Source organism: Uloborus diversus, chromosome 1 (genome assembly GCF_026930045.1).
Source record: "Uloborus diversus isolate 005 chromosome 1, Udiv.v.3.1, whole genome shotgun sequence".
Classification (NCBI taxonomy): Eukaryota; Metazoa; Arthropoda; class Arachnida; order Araneae; family Uloboridae; genus Uloborus; species Uloborus diversus.
The window spans coordinates 120,529,955-120,547,906 of NC_072731.1; the positions used below are offsets into that span (position 1 = coordinate 120,529,955).

Here is a 17,952-nt window from a genome sequence, read left to right on the forward strand (position 1 = left end):
ACCCTTGAAAATGCTTTTCATTCCATAGCCATGAAATTTCTATTTTTAACCCAATCAAATCAAAATGAAAGGATTCCTCTTTTCCCCATTTAAAAGACTAGAAGTCTTCTAGTGGAAACTAAAGTTTATCTGTTGTACTAGCTCAATTTTGTAATGTACTAGAAAGATTACTTGACTATAGTGACTTGTTTAAAAAGTGTACTACATTTGCATTTATTCATAATTTAATTTAAGCATACAATTTACTGAAATCCTTTCAATTATGTTTAAAGCACGACAAAATTAAGCTATCAAGCAATATTTTCGTGTTGAAGCGCCCTTGCTGGACAGGATTTGCAAAATGGAAACATTGGAAAACATTTCGTTTTCTTGTGGTACTAGAGTGAAACTGTCCTATAAACGATACGATGAGCTCTAATGAGTAAACCATTTAGTTACTGATTTCTTTTATTATTATTTCATTTACTTATTTTCTTTTACTTTTATTCATTTAGATTTTTTTTTACAATCCTATCTTTCTTGTGTATGGTCACATTTTTTTGCCTCCAACAAGCTTCGAAACGAAAATCCACTTCTACAATCATCCAAAATTCAAATGAACTGGATAAAATTGTACTTTTTGTACAGCTTTAAAAGTTTATAAACAAAAAAAAGATGGAAAAAAGTCTTGTCAGTAAATTATTGATTAAATGGCAAATTACAAAGAAAATAAAGATTGATTAAAGTGGAACAGAAGCTGCCTTGCAGCAAGTAAGTACTGGAGCGTGTTCAAAGGGAGGTGAAACTGAGATGCAGTTTCACAGCATTCGCATTCCATGTCCCACGAAATGAAAGAAAGTGGAAGTCAACCAAACCAAGCACTGCCAACAGAGGTCTATTTTATTAGTCCTCAAACAGAAGCCTTAAAACAGACCGATAGTGGAAGCGAAATTCAGCTAACACTAATGGGAATGTCAAGAATCTCCCAAGGTTTAAACAAATGATAACCAAGGTGTTCGAACATATGGGCAGTAAACACTTGGCAATCACACAGGATGTGGGTAACCAGGGGCGTAGCTAAGGGGGGGGTTTGGGGACAACCCCCACCCCCAAACGTCATTCTCACAAAAAAAAGAAGAAAAAAATCAAAACGTCTTTTTTCTGAGTAACAAAGGTGAAAAATTCACTTTACTCCCCCTCCCCAATGCCAATGAAAATCTGCTCCATGTGGGATCCTCAAGCATAAAGACGCCTCCCTCTGCTGAGACAATTTTTTGATGATTGAGTGAAATTTGACACTTCGCTTTAGAAATGAGATTAATTTGTTAAATCCACGTATATGCAGCCTTTCTTTGTCATAGATTCTGCAAATTGTTAAATATGTTTAATTTTATGAGCCTCGCAGTGAGAATATTGCATACAGTCGAATCTGTATTTTTCAAATTTCACATTAAAGAAAAAAATCGAAATAAAGAGGTTTTGAGATACGGGGGCTTTAAGAAACTTTTTATAGAAATTTGAAATATGATGGTGGAAATTTGAAATTGATACTAAAACAATATGGGCTCTTAATTAAAGTTCCTCTTTATTAGTTTTGTTTGGTATTTATTCTATTATTGCATTATTATGTGCTTTATTGTGAGTTTAAGGAATCATTTTGACAGTAAAAGAAACTTTAAGCATATCTTTTTCAAGAAAAAGTCTTTTATTGCTTTTTGGTCCCTGATTTTTTTTTTTTTTTTTTTTGACTCATTATTTATCCTTTTGAGGCTAGCAATTGCTGCAAATCTAACTTGGCCAGTATTCTACGATTTTCCTTTTTTCATCACTTGAACTTATACTTTTTTTTCACTCCAATCATTTCGGTTTTCTAAGGAATCACAATTTTAAGAAAGAGAATAACCAAAGAACAGTACTCATCCAGATAACAGAGCGAAATGGCTTTTAACTTGAATGACCTTTAACCATGAACTTGAAATGTTCATTTTACATGTCAAACCTGTGAATTTCACCCCTTTACTCTTCTTCCAAGAAAGTGCGCGAAACGACTCCTTTGGTTAATCTTCCTGGAAAGCCTACTCGTGAACGCATTTCTCCCTTTTTTCCACTGCCTCCTTAGCTCTTGAAGACAATTCCTCTCTTTCTGAGTTGAAGAAAATGTTTTTTTTTTTTTTTTTTGCTGCTTTAAAGATCATTAGGCTTCAAATCCAAAAATGATAGCATAACCGAAATTCGAGACGATAGAGGTTTTCGTTGGTCTGGTCTCGTGTGTCATAGGTCATAGTCAAAACGACCTTTGCTAACCAGAGTATCCATTGCAATCACATTGATTTTTCAGCCAGTATTTACTGCATATTCTTTTGGAAACGTACAGTCTATTTAAAATAGTACATTCTAAGTGAAAGTTGTTGCATAATGAAGCGAGCAAAACCGATAACAAGCTTTTTTAAACCCAAAGAAAAAAATTAAAATGACGAAAAGGATTGCTCTAAAAAGAGAAAGTTAACATCGTCTGAAGAAAACGAAGTACAGTCTGCAAAGCAGCATTAGTCCCATCGGACCCTTCTTAAGGTAATTTTATTTTAATTCAAAAGAAAAACTCCATAGCATTACATGAATAAAATGTTTAAAAAGGAAATGAATCTAGAGTATTTTTATTAACTTGGTTTTCATTAAAAAGTAGAAAATAAAAAAGACTTCTGTTTATAATACTCGAAAATTGCTGTTGCTATCCTAAATAGATATTTATGTAAATTCTAAAGCAGCTAATAAAATTAAAAATAAAGACTTGAGATGAGAACAGATGGTATGCATTTGAGCGAATAACTTTCTACCGCCTATATTTCTTCCCTAACTTTTTTAATTCAAATTTTATTAACTGCTTTAGAATTAGTATAAATGTAAATACATAAAATGCAACATATAAATATAACGATATGAAAAGCAATTTCATTTTTTGCGGGTTATAATTCAAGAAGTCTTTTTTTATTTTGTTTCATACTTTTAGTGCAAACCAAGTTAATAAAAATAGTCTTTATAGTCTGACCACCGATGAGATTGAAAGTCAAACATCCAGTTTACAGGGGGAAATGGAAGTATCTATTAGCTTTCAGGGATGCCAGCTTTTGTAGATGTGTGTTAGCCTCTAAATTAAGCAGTCACACTGAAATGAACGGAACACGCTCATCAGATATTTGACTTCCCCTTGATTTGGATAGACTGGTTTTGACAAGACCGTTGTTAGAAAATTTCACTTTAAATTAAATGGAGGGAAAAGAAAAAAAAAGTTGAATTTTCCATAACATTAAAAAAAAAAAATCTTTGCTTTTGTTTTGTTTGACACAAGTATCGGAATTGGGGCACCCCATTCCAAAGTATGTAAGATTCGCCTCCCTCTTTTTTTTTAATACTAAAAAAATTTACATATATATATATATATATATATATATATATATATATATATATATATATATATATATATATATATATATATATATATATATATATATATATATATATAAAAGAAGTAACCTCCCCCGAAAGTCGGGTCTAGCTACGCATCTGTGGGTAACAGTTTCCTCCTGAAAAGGGCAGCCTCAGCAAGTTGGATCATTACTAACTCTTTATTTTCAACTCCAATAATGCTGTGTAATTAGCATTTAGTTTAATGCATCTTCGGGAAAAAGACAATCCCTAGACTTCAGTGTTGTTAACTAGTTTTAAAATCTACCGATGTGTGGACTTCTCTTTCTTACTTAATGGATTTTATTTTTTTTACACTCATTTAATATTATTAATCCTCTTATATACATTTTTAGAATAATCTTTCACTTATTCAAGCATTTCATGTGTTAAATAATGCAATGCATTAGTTTCGAAAGATAAAAAAAAAATATTGCTTCTTGAAGCTTCTAAGAGGTTTTTTTTTAATATAAAGATCATATAAATTTCTCTATTTTGAATCTTTTTTTTATTTTTTAATTAATTTTTCAACTTAAACAATAGTATTAAATTTCATCATTTACACTGTCAAATTATGACTAATTTTGTTAAAAATGAGTTTTATCTGTCCTTAACTTTTTCATGCGAATGCTTAAACTTTTAATTTTTCCGAGTAATCACATTAAGAAATAAGTACAAATCATGTGCAAATTTATTCAAGCGTTATTTCAATAGTGCAAAACACAAAATGAAGATTAGAAAAGGTAAGCTACATAACAAGTCAGAAAGATGCATTAAAACTATTTAATCTGCAGTATTTAATTCATAAATTATCTGTGCATTCAACACTGTAAAATATGTTAGTTCAAATTTAATAGATTTATATGCTGAGACAAAAAGTATCTGAAACCTTTTAAACTAATATATATCTTTGTAGCAAAACAGATATATAATTAGAGATAAGTATAGTAATTTTACTCATCCCAGCGACTACATTTTTTAAAGATACATAAAAGATGAAATTTAAACTATACTTAATACTCTTAAATGAGCATATTTCATTGAAAAACATATTAAAGTTACCACACCAGAAACATCTCTGTAAAGCCTATCCATTTTTGCCACTTTGGCAAAGGGCAAAAATATTTTTTGATGGGACTTTTTTTACCAGTCTCCCCCTCCCACCTCAGCTTGAGGAAATATAACAGAATCAAGGACTTTGCAGACATTTTTGGTCATTGCCCTATTTTCCAAAACTTGAAAATAAAAAATGTAATTTAAGGTTTTCCAGGTTGCATATGCACTTTGTATTCTCGAGGAGGGGGGGGAAGAGGTAAGTCAATAAAGTTGACTAAATACCCTTGTGGTTGAAAAGTAAAATAAATAAAGGCAACACTTACTTACAAAAAATTGAAACTTACAGCATACAAGTATTTTGGGGTTACTTATGGATGAAAAGACATCCAAAGCTCATTTATTTTGCATTGAAAAGGGGTTGGTTGTAACTCGGAGACAGGTGCATACAGTAATCTGCAAATTTGTGCATTTAATTAATGTTATTTTTATTTTACTCACGTGAGTAATTATGAGCAATGACTTATGAAGTTAGATAGTATTTATAGATGTGTCAAAAAATATCATCCCACAGCACAAGTTGACACATGCATTTGTCAAAAAACTGCGGCTTGTAGTTAGGTACCAAGGGTTTTTTTTTTTTTTTTTCCAAATAAAAAGCTGTTTTGTAGATAGGGTTTCAGAAAACTTATCCTTAAATCTTTCTTAATAATAAAGCTGAAAGTCAGTATGTCTGAATATCTGGATCTCTGTCTGTTACCACATAGCGCCTAGACCGTTCGGCCGATTTTCATGAAATTTGGCACAAAAATAGATTGTAGCATAGGAGTGAGCAAATCGAAACGATTTTTCAAAAATTCGATTTTGAACCTTTTCTATTCCAGTTTTAGGAACATTTTATTGAGCAAATTACCATAATATGGAGGAACAAATTACCATAACGTGGACTAGCAAATTACCATAAAGTGGACAAGCGATTACCTTGTGACCATGGGCGAGCAAATTAGTGAGAAATTTATCATCTATTATTTGTAAATATACAGGCGGACCAAATGACCAAATGACCTTTTAATTTTCTACTACAGGCAAAGCTGTGCAGGTACCACTAGTCATAAATATAACAGCAGTTTCAAGGTTTTGTGAAACGTTCATCAGTACTATGAAAGACAATTCAAGTAAAAAGATGCATAATGTCAATATTAAAAGGAGGATTCTAGAAATAGTCTATGCACAAGCTAATAGAAATAAAATTATAAATAAGGGCCAAATGTATTTGTGGTAACTACTGCTTTTAAAATACATCTTGCAGGGTTGGTAAGGTTTTGGACACTACGGTAAAAACCATGGTTTTCACCGTCTAGTCCAAAACTGTCTGAAAGTGTCCAAAACTATATTTCAAAAAAGAAAATAAAAGTATTTTGTTAGCAAACATCAAAAACAGAATAAAATGTATTAAAGTAATGTTTTATATTGAACATTTATTCAATGTGAACATTCAACTTATTTATGCAGCTGATTTTAATCAAGTTACATAGAAGTTGAATTCTTGACAGAACAGAATATCAAAGTTATTTATTTATTTATTTTTGACTATTTAATTGAACATATTTATTCAATATGAAAATCCAAGTATAAGTATATACTAGTGATGGGCATAATCGAGATCTTTTGATAATCGAGATCTCGGGAATCGAGTACTTCTGATAATCGAGTGATTGATAATCGAGATCTTTTTAAGTCAATCACTCGAGTGATTGATAATCAAGATCTTTTGAAATCGAGAACTCGAGCGATTGACTTCTCGAGATCTTCCGAATCGAGTACTCGAGCGATTGACTTCTCGAGATCTTTTGCATCGAGTACTCGAGCGATTGACTTCTCGAGATCTTTTGAATCGAGTACTCGAGCGATTGACTTCTGAGATCTTTTGAATCGAGATCTCGAGATGTTTTAAATCGAGATCTCGAGATGTTTCAATTCGAGATCTCGAGACGTTTGAATCGAGTACTCGAGTAGTTCATTTTCTGAGCTTTTCCAAAATTGAGTTGACTGCTCGGGGGTGCCCACTAAAAGGGGGTGGGGTATGGCGCAGCCTGTGCAACTAAAATTTTTAGAGCCGGTATTTTGAGAGGGTTTTTTTTATCTCATTTTCAGAAGGGGGGGAGGGGGTCCATGGCGCAGCCTGCGAAACCGAAAGTTTTAGAAGCGGTTTTTTGAGAATTTTTTTTTTAATCTCATGTCGGGAAGGAGGGGGGGGGGGAGAGCTCTTTCTACACGGATGCTCCGTAACATTTGAGAGGGTGCGCCATCGCCCTGCGAAAGGGGGGAGGTGGACTCCCTTGACTTCAGTTTAATTCCCGAGTTGTTTTGGCAGAGGTGCGCTCGAGATAGGAATGTGACATTTAGCCTACCATTTAGGGGTATAATAAGGGGCGAACACTCCTGGCTTTTAGAAGTTTTAGGTTAAGTTGGGGGGGGGGGGGTATTGACACCCCCTTTTAGAAGGGGAATCAATACCACTCCCCCCAAATTCCATGAAAAATTCTAGTTTTTACATTTAAGTGGGTATAGTTTTTTGTTGTTTTCCGATAAAATGAGCAGATACACCTTTTGTTCCCTTACCCTCCGGTAAAGTTCGAAATGCAAGCTTGTTTTAGGGGGTCGATTCGATAGATTTTAGTCTTCATTTTGGGGTCGCAATCCTTGGGGGATGCAGGTTCGACTAGATTCCCTGTTAGCTTGTCAGAAACTAGGAGCTCGGCATTTGGGCGACTGAGTGATTTATTCGAACGGTTATGCATTTAAACTAATGATTTTCAGTTATCACGTGATTATTTCGACTGGTTTCGGGCTCTCAAACACAAAGTTAATAATGTAAACAAGTAGGGGAATAGTTGCTCTGCGCAAAAGTACTCATTCTTTCCTAGTTTATAGCTTTGCTTTTTTTCTTTTTGATGTTCTTGTTGAGAGTAGTTACGTATATTTATCTGACTAATGCATGAGGAGGGAGTGTAAAATATTTCTGATTGCGTTTCCCAGAGGATTGGGATTCCCTTCGCATTGAAAAGTGTACAAGTGTGGTTTGAAGTGCATTGAAGTTCATGATTATTTTTTTTTCTTTCTTGATCCGCTCTTTTTTTATTTTTCAATATGCAATAACAGTAAAAGTGTTGGGAATGAAGTTGAAATGTTTCTGAGTGCATTAAAAAGAAATATTGAAGTTTGTCGTGTGGGATTAATTTTAGCTTCCACTCTTCGGCCCAATTTTTAAATAAAAATTACATTTTATACAGATAGTTTTTTTTTTTTTTTGAAATTCCATACGCAAGATATTTGTGACTTCTTGTGTGCGTAGCATTTATTTTCGCGTGGGTAGTTAAATTTAAGTATTTTGCTTGTTTTACTCGCTTCTGTTTATGTCATATTCCTTATAGTTTCATAAATGTTGATTAGTATATTATTTACTCAACTTAAAAATTTTCAGTCAATTAATGTGCTGATTTATTGGTTTTTTTTTTTGTAAAGTTGAGGCAAAACTGCTGAAAATGCTTAGGCTCGCAACTGTCCATTTCAGAACTTAAGGTTTCATAGCTACGTTTCATTTTCCGTGCGCTGGTCCTCAAAAAGGTTAAAATTGATTGTCAAGTTTCTCTGAAAAGTAGATTACGTATTCGGTTTTCAAACATCCGAGATGCTCGATAACCGAGCATTCCACAACAAACAAAATATTATACAAGAGAGGGCGCGGGGGAGGGGGGTAAATGGCGCAGACCGCGCCATTGAAGTTTTGAAGAGGAGAGGGTAACTTAAGCGGGCTTTTAATTTATTTTAGGGGGTTCAACGTCGCATTTGAGGGATGAGTATCATCACCATGGGGGGGGGGGGGCACCACTGCATTATAAACACCTTGCGTTTAAACATTTCATAAACGTTTTAACATGGCTGTCACAGCGTTAACAATCGCTTTAAAACGTTTACTCAACGAAGTGTGCTCTCTGAGTAACCCCATTCGAAAAAAAGCAGAAGCAATTATTTGATTCAATAACCTTATAGAATGACAGGGGTGACACATTTGAGAAGCAATTATTTGATTCTAAAACCTTATAGAATGACAGGGGTGTCCGTCCGTCCCTGTGAGCAATGACGCGCTTTTTATGACAACCCCCCTCCCCCAAGAAACGATAATCAGAAAAAGGGCTAAGACTACATTAAATTTTCAATTACACGGTTTGTACCATACCGGTCAAGGGCGCCCATATGCAAAATTTTAAAGGAGAGGGGGGGGGGCTCAGATATTTTCCCCATGGTTTAATAGGATATTTTCCCCATAGAAACCGATTTAAGCACAGATTAGAGTTATTAAAATTTGACATTTTTAATAACTTATTGATTAATTGCTGGAGAAGAAATGATTTTACATTTTTGCAAAAAAAAAGTACTGAAAGCAAGGATGTCTTAATTTCAAAGAAGGGGGCGGGGGCTTGAGCCCCCACTTGCCCCCTCCCCTCTATATGGAAGCCCTTGATACCGGTTTAATATATTTTTAAGTTTAACAACTCTTAATTTTAAACCTGCTGGTGTCACCCAATGACTTGCCCATACTATCATTATCCCTCACTTTTTAATAAAAATTGTACATACGTACGTATTTAATCTTAATAACTGTCAAGTTCAAAACAGTATGGAAAGCGTTTCTCTATCCTTTGTTTCAAGATTTCACCACCGGATCACACCAGTGGCGGATACAGAAAACCATTTGAAGGGGGGTGGGGGTCATGCTGAAGAAAGCCCTCCCCCATGAACGAAATTCCCGTTTTAAGTACGAAAAAATTCTGAAACTTTTTTGGGGGCCAATAAAAAGCCCTTAATCAGTCAGGAATAAGGCACATAATTGGGGATAAACGTTGCAAATTAATTTCATAAGCAATAAAACAAAGTAGTAGTTCAAATATTTTCTTTGAAAAATAATTGATGTATTGAAAAGATAAGATACTGTCATCGTTTGCATTTTATGCATAAATTATTTGAACACAATGTGTACAGATACTATTCTCGAGAGTTCCGGGGGGGGGGGGTCATGACCCCCACGACCCTCCATTGTATCCGCCACTCACACAACACATGCCCCTCCATAAATCGGCTCATATGATAATTAACAATTTTCGTTCTAAAAATATCGTTCTCTCGATTATTAAGGAATCTCTCAATTATAGAAAATTGGAAGCCAAACATTCAGCTATTACCCCATTCGATTAAAGCAAGAGAAAAGCAATCATTCGATTTTAAAAATCATTCCAAATCTATCCATTCCAAGAGCAAAGGGCACCACCTATGAAGCTCTTCCCCCAAGAGCAATACCTCCAAAAGAGACAAAATCCCCTAAAAATTACAATCCCGCAGTTTACGTCAAAACTCCCCCCCCCCCTCCTTTCTTATTTGCACCCATAGAAATGAATTACACGAGAAGTAAACCACTTGTTTTATTAAGAAATAACTAAGTATTTTTGTGCCGAGAAGTAACATGAAATAACAAACGTTTTATATCCCAAATATACAGAGTACTGCAGAAACGTGTTTTGGAGTTTTAAGGTACCCTTTTTTCAACAAAATAGTAAGCTTTTACATATAAGGGGCAATTCCTTTGTTACTTATGGATGATTTTGGCCATTTTTGGCCCCTTCCCCCCATGTAAGGGTACGTAAGGTTTTTCAAACCCCTCCCCCTATTCTTACGTAAGAATCCATTTCGTTTTTCGAAATAATGACATAACTAATCTAATATCACTGGAATGAAAATTTAATTCACTATTATTAAATTAAACCTTTTTGTGTAAAGAAATATTTACTAAAAAGTTGGAATCTAGACTGAATGTGTTTTCGACATTTTTTTTGTATATGATGCGATAGTAGTTAAAAATAAAACATGCCATACATAGTGCAATTCTTTTTATTATGTTTTACATAATTAATTCTTCGTAAAACAAATAACAGTCATCCTAATACGTTTTTATTTTCCAGACGCAAATGAAACATCGGCTTGGAAAATATTGCGTAAGAATGCGTTTGAACCCCTCTCTCTCCCCCCCCCCCCAAAGTATGTAGACATTTTTCCAACCCCACCCCCTTGGGACCCTTACGCAATTAATGAATGGTCCGTAAAGACATCCAGTAATGTCCTTACATCCACAATCTCACTATTTTGCTTTGAAAAAAAGGGTTCCTTTAAACCCCGAAACACGTGTCTGCAGTGATCTGTATATTTGGGCTCTAAAACGTTTGTTATTGCCTATTACACTTGTATCATTACCCAATCGTATAGTCGAAGGTGAACGTAAGGGGGAAGACGTCCCCTCAGGTTTTCAACTTAAGTATTCCCCCTTTTACCTGAACTATAATTTTAATGCCTCTCAAGTTAGAACCTTATAAGCGCCTCCAACATTTACTTCCACCACTGGGACACACAACACATGTCTCCCACAGACCCGCCCATGTGTTCATTCATTAACACCTTTCGCTCAAAACATATCATTAGACTACCAAGCATCCCCAAAGAATCATTTGATAATCAAGCATTTAACAATATACATTCAATTATAACACTATTCGAATGAAACATTCGAAAGGCAATTATTTGATTGTAATACCATTTAAATCGCAAGGGTATCTATTCCTCAAGTGTGCTGGCACACTTTTTAAAATTAGGGATCCTCTCTCCCCCTCGAGAAGGACACTCCCTAAAAAAGTCTTACGTCCATTAGGAATTTCAATGGCGCAGTCCGCGCAATGACCCACCTCCCCTGTGGGCTCCTCAGCGCAGCCCGTCTTTCTGGGGGAAATATTAAAAGGTTTCAATGCAAATTTTTTCAGAAGACAGAAAAAAACCATGCTCATTCATAAGTAAAATCATTAACTTTTCAAAGCCAGCCCTTTGACCGCCTAAATGACGGATCCGCCCCTGCAACTAAAACACTTCAGAAGCAAGGGTGCCCACCTACCCCTAAGGTCAAGCCCCCCCCCCCCCCCCACCCTCAATATCGCAGAGACCTCCCCCCCAGCAAATGAGAAAAATACCCCTTAAAACACCCCCCCCACCACCACCAAAATGTCAATAGCACAGCCTGCGCCATGATCCTCCCCCCCCCCTCCCTAGGTGGGCACCCTTGTCAGAAGTCAACTATATTGAGAGGTTCATTCGATTATCAAATCGATCGAAGAATACACTGCTCGAGTGATTGACATCTCGAGAACTCAATATCTCGAGAACTCAACATCTCGAGAAGTTCAAAGTGAGAACTCGAGCAGTTGATCGCTCGAGCACTCGGAAAGTGACAATCGAGAACTCGAGAAGTTCATTGCTCGAGAACTCGAAAAGTGATAATCGAGAACTCGAGAAGTTCATCGCTCGAGAACTCGAAAAGTGATAATCGAGAACTCGAGATACGTTAATCGAGTACTCGTGGTAATCGAGTTCTCGAATGATCTTGAATAATCGAGTGATTCGATTATGAGAACTCGATTATGCCCATCACTAGTATATACGCAACCTATTAATACAGATAATTTTAATCTAGTTGTTAAGCAAAAATTAAAATTCTTCATTAAAAATTTCAGTTTGTATCCATGAGGTTTTTTTTTCTTCCATAAACCATTTCAACATTTATGCGTATGTGCAAAAAAAAAAGTGTTCAAAATATAGTGCAATTAATGACTGAAATGCAATGCCAATAAATTACAATTTTTTTGTAGTTACTGAATGTATTATATTCAAAATATGAAATAAAAAAAGAATAGTACAAGTTTTAAAATATAAATGTTTAATCCTCAATTTCTTGTTTTTTAGTCTATGATTTAAGAAATATATATATTTTTTTAAACATCATGTAAAACTTGTTTGCCCAAACGTTAAAAAAAAGTTTTTTTTTTTTTTTTTTTTTTTTTTTTTTTTTTTTTTTTACACCAAATTACTGTACATTTAATAACATTTCTATGAGTTATAAATGGAGCTGAAATTGGTTGTCCTGGTAGTGTGCGAATTTCCTTTCATAGCTCTATCAACTGTTACATAAGGAAGTTTTTTATGTAATACTCTATAAATCAGTAATTTTTTTTTAAAGATATTTTTAAATGAACATTTTGGGGGGAAATATTATCAAATACTCATTAATTAAATCTCATTCCATATTCATGCATATTACAAATATTGCAGTAAATAAGGACTTGATTAGATTACACCCCTTTAGCTTCAGCATACTTTTGGACAGTTTAAGACAAGCTTCGGACAGTTTTAGACAGTTTAGGACCGTATAAACCTCCTGTCCTGTTCTGTCCTAAACCGAAACCTGACATCTTGTGCTGTTGGAAACATGAAATAAATGTCGTTAAATTCCATATTTCCTTTTTTTACAAGTAGATATGAAGAATGCAAATATTATGCAAAGGTTTCATGCTATTTTTGCTATTAGAAATTTAAAAATAGTAGACTCATATCACTTATGAATTCTAGAAACAGAAACAAAATGAGAATAATGACACAGGCAAAATAATAAAATCCAAAACTAAAAGCTTACTTTGGCAGCAGGCTGTACTGAGTCATCAGCAACACTGAAAATTGCATTTGTTCTCGAGGAAAGTGGTAGAAGGGGAAACCTACTACCAGTGTTGCTTGATAGCATTACATTGTGCTCCATTTGAGAATTAACTGATGGGGCTTTGATACTATTCAGATAGCTGATTTGATCTGGAGAAGCAATCAATCCAAACAGTGCCTAAGAAAAGCAAAACAAATTATGTTAATATCAATAGAACAGTGTCAGGGGTGCCCAACTTGGGGGGTCATGGCGCAGACTGTGCCATTGAAATTTTTTAGAGGGGTGTTTTGAGGGGTATTTTTCTCATTTTAGGGGGACTCTTGCGCTTTGGGGGGTCTTTGTAACATTTAGGGGGGTGCGCCGTTGCTACTAAGTGGGATGGGTACCCCAGACAATGTATTAAATATTATAGTGGAGCCCCGATTTTACATCCCCCGAATCTACGTTTTTCCCCGCATTTCACATTTTTTTTCATCAGGTAACAGTTTTTTCGTATACTAACGAATGTTAATTTAACCTGAACTGTAAGTTTGTTATTTGTGAATTTCCCGCATTTTATATTTTCCCTAAAAAGTAAAAAAAAAAAGAAAATAATGTTTTAAAATAAGCAATTTGTTTCATTTATGATTTTCAAAGATAATCCACATAGTTGAAATTTAATCCATGAAAACAAAATTGTTACTGCTCCATCTGTAGTCAACCTTATGCACTTTTCGTCTGCCAATGAACAAGCAGAACCGGAAGCACAGCCAGTTCCTTCATTCCATATTGCATTGAAGGGTTTAAAAATAGTGAAATTTCTCATAATGAATAGGGAAAAAATCTTGCAAAGTATTTTAATCCTGGAAGATGCTAAATAAACTTTAAACTTGATGACTAAAAAATAATTCACTATTATAGACTATTTTTAACCTGACTCCTGGACTCCTGGATTCTCAACTAAATGTGTTTCAGTGACCTAAAATAGTATGTATAATAATAATGTTCTCTTCATAAAATATAGATATTGTACCCTTTGAAAGAGTCCTTTTTATTACCGTTAGTATATTTCTATTTGATTTTCTCATATTTTAAGTTTTTCCGTATTTTAAACTGTTTTAAACCCAGTCCCTTGAGAAACGTAAAATTGAAGTTTCATTGTATTTTATAAATTTTGTTTCCATATTTCATGACATTAATCTCTGAAAGTATAATAATTGGAAAACTCCTACACACGTGCTAAGCATTTTGTAATGGAATTGTTATTATTTTGTGCAACACAAACTCAGCCAAAACTTATGAAAGAATGTAGAAACTTCCAATGCAGAAGGACAAGTATTAGAACTCAATTGTTATTCATTTAAAAAAGAAATAAATCATGGAGAGCTTTTTTTATTGAAACATTTTTACTCATTATTTAGATTTAGGGGTTGCCTATAAATGAGGCATTAAGGGAAGAGTGTGTTTATAAAATTGTGAGTTTGTAACATGGGAGAAGGAGTAACATGAAGTGTGACATCATGCATTTCGATTGAAATAAAAACATTTTTTGTAACAATGCCATGTGACAAGTGAAGAAGAGGAGAGGTGAAGTGTGACTTTAAATGACAAAGGAGAGACGGAGGTCACATATGTATGAAAAATTCTGTGACATCATTCGTGAAAGGGGACAGCCCTTCATGAAACATTTTTGAATCTACAAGGGTAAATCAAATATAAAAGGTAATTTTTCTTTATATGTTTATTGAATAACCTGATACATAAATCATTTATTTAACACTTTTCAATATAGTCTCTTGCATGATCCAAACACTTTAGCCATTGATTTGGAAGTTTTTTTATTCCCTGATCATAGAAAGTTTGAGGACGGGTGTTAAGCCAACTGTGCACGTGTTCCTCGATTTCTTCATTGCTTCCAAATTGCTGTCCTCCCAGTGATTCTTTCATAGGCGCAAATAAAAAATAGTCACAGGGGGATAAGTCAGGGCTATAAGGAGGGTGCTTGAGGGTTTCCCAGGCCATTTTTTTTTTCAGGGTATCCCTTGTCAAAGCCGCAGTGTGAACCCTGGTCTTGTCATGAAGGAGTATGACATTTCTGATGGGCATGTCTCGTCTTTTCTTTCGATAGGCGGCTTTTGCTGACTGTAACAACTAGCACAGGGGCGGATCTAGAGGGGGGGCCATGGCCCCTCCCAAAGCCTTGTGATTGTAGAAATTTTTTTAAGGAAAAAAAGAAAAAAAGAAAAGAGAAGATAACAAAATTTGACATATGTATTTTACTGAAAAAGAAGTATAGACCTTAATTGGGAGATAAATTATATTCCCTATCCTCAAAACAAAACTTTTATTTCCAAAATTTTTCTCTATCTTTTACATCATTTCTTGATTCCAACTACAGACACTTGGACGATCTTTAAATGTTGCGGTTCTCAGAGTATACCTATTGTTCACTAGACCAAAGAGAGCCTAAATATTCGTTTTTATGGCTTTAATTTCGAAACTAGGAGGAGAACCCCTTTTCCCATGCCCATTCATAAATGCCTTGATATGTAGCAAAAAATTGCATTTTAAGTCTTTTATTTGGAAAAAATGTCAACGGAAACTAACTTATCACTTAACTTGCTTAAAAGCAACTTAAATGATTTTTTTTTTGGGGGGGGGAACTTCAATTACAAACGAGTTTTGATAGGACCCCCCTCCCTTCGTAGTTTATATCGTGATGATAGCTTTAAAAGGAGGTTTTTTGGAGGAGCTTACGAATCTTCCATTCCTTTCTAAAATATGTATAAATATAGTTAAAAATCCAACTTTTTGGGACCTCAAAGGCAAAATATTTCCAGGAAGGAAGGATTCTAAGCACCTTCACACTTCCTTTAACCTAAAGGTGCATTTTTAGGCTGGACAGCTGAAGAGCTAGAAGAGCGCCCCTCCTCTTCTAATTTCTCAATGTATAATGACAGAATATTTTGGTTTCTAAGCTTTATTTTCAAAAAGTATTCGCCAGCGCCCGAACCTGACCTTTCTCCGTACATCATCAAAAATAGACAAAATGCGTTTTTAGTTTCCTAATTTTCAAAAATTGCTCGGAAATTTAAATTTTGAAACATTTTCGAGGGAGATTCCTAAATCCACCCCCCTAACCTAAAGTCTCGATACCCCCGAAAATTGAGTTTTTAAAACTTCATTTTAATAAAATTTCTGGGGAATTATTCACAGGGCCCAATTTCCCAATAGGCAGAGTAGACAGCTGCCTAGGTCGGCAAACTTTTTCAGGGGCGGCAAATTTGCTACTTTAAACACATTTTTTGAATTAAAGTGTTATTCTTGAAAGTAAATTATTAGCATTCTTTCATTTTCCACAGAAACAATTTCTTCTTGTAATTTAATAATGATTACTTTCACACAACTTATGAAAGTCAAATGTTTTTCAATCATGGTATTTGCCGAATCGTCAGCAAAATTTTCCGAATAAAAAATTTTTTTGAGAGACCACTGTGATTATTTCATCGGGCGCCTCTGGGAAACGCCATCATTTCTTCATAAGTTTGACAGTTTGAATCTGGGGAACACTTTTTTTATGTTTTTTTTTTTGAGTCAAAATATTTTGCTTCTTTTAGAGGGGGGGGGAGGGGCGGCAGATTTCAAATTTGCCTAGAGATGGCATGGAGCTAAATTCGGATCTGAGGAGTTTGTTCAAAAATTTCGGATGGCCCCCTCCCAAAACAATCGCCTGGATCCGCCACTGAACTAGCAGTAGTAAGCTGTATTCACCGTACGTCAATCGTACACAAAATGGATCAATAAAATTCCCCTAGAAGTCAAAAAAAATGGTTGCTAGGACTTTTCCAGCAGAGATGAGTTTTGGCCTTCACTGGGCAACCTTTGTTCTTTCTTCTCCACTCCTTACTGGCCATTTTCGACTTTGGGGTATAGTGATGTACCCACGTCTCATCACGTGTGCTTTACGTGGCACTTTAAAAAGGCCGTGAAAGTGCCTGAAGCCTTTCAGCGATCTCCGACCTGACCTGGTTTCGGTTTGCAGTCAACCTTGGAACCCATCGAGCACTAATTTTTCTGAAACCGAGTTGATCAGTGATTATGGATTGAACACTTCCATAGCTTATACCCACTTCTGGTGAAATTTCTTCAACAGTTAATCGGCGATCACCTTCAATAAGGTGTCGAATCTTACGGATGTTATCATCCGTGAGGCTTGATCTTGGGCGTCGATTATGACGTTCGTTTTCAACTCATTCTCGTCCGCCTTTAACTTATCTCCATCACGTATACACAAGATTCTGAGACAGTGTACTGTCCCCAAACTGTGCCTTTAAACGGTTAAAATTTTCTGACAGTTTAATACCGTCATTGGTTAAAAACTGAATGATAATCCGTTGCGCAACAGCCGAAGGTACCTCTTGCTCGGTCATGGCTGTACTAACAATTAAATACAATAGGGAAGTTGCAACCTATTAAATGTTCATATTTTGGCTATTGCATATTGTTAATTGACCCTCAAAACTAAAAAATTCACCATCGCCGAATTTTAAAACACCGTGGTTGATTTTTAATGAATTTTTAAAAATCCACGCGCAAAAGTGCGCTCTTCTGAAACGTCACTATCCTACGTCACAGGGCGCGAATGGGCAGCCTTCCGTCAAAGATCCCTTGTTTTCGCTAGGGACATTTTGAGCGCGCTGATATTTTTATTTTTTAGAAATTCTATAATCCTTTTGAACACACTATGGAGGCCGGATTCGTTAAAGCACAATCTAAATAATCTTCCTCAAATAATATCAATGGTGATATTCGAATATTTCCGAGAGGATGAGAGGTTTAATGTTCCAGAAACGCGAGGAGATAAGCCTTTTACGTTTCATCTTTGAAGTCGA

The 17,952-nt window shown here is 35.1% G+C and overlaps 1 protein-coding gene across 1 annotated transcript in view; it reads right to left on the bottom strand.

Moving 5' to 3' along the window:
• LOC129231785 (conserved oligomeric Golgi complex subunit 1-like) overlaps positions 1 to 17,952 on the bottom strand; it is a 70,030-nt gene that overhangs the window by 6,201 nt on the left and 45,877 nt on the right. The window contains exon 27 of the mRNA XM_054866154.1: positions 13,061 to 13,258. Within this exon, the coding sequence (XP_054722129.1) occupies positions 13,061 to 13,258 (198 nt within the window). The remainder of the gene's footprint in view (positions 1 to 13,060; positions 13,259 to 17,952) is intronic.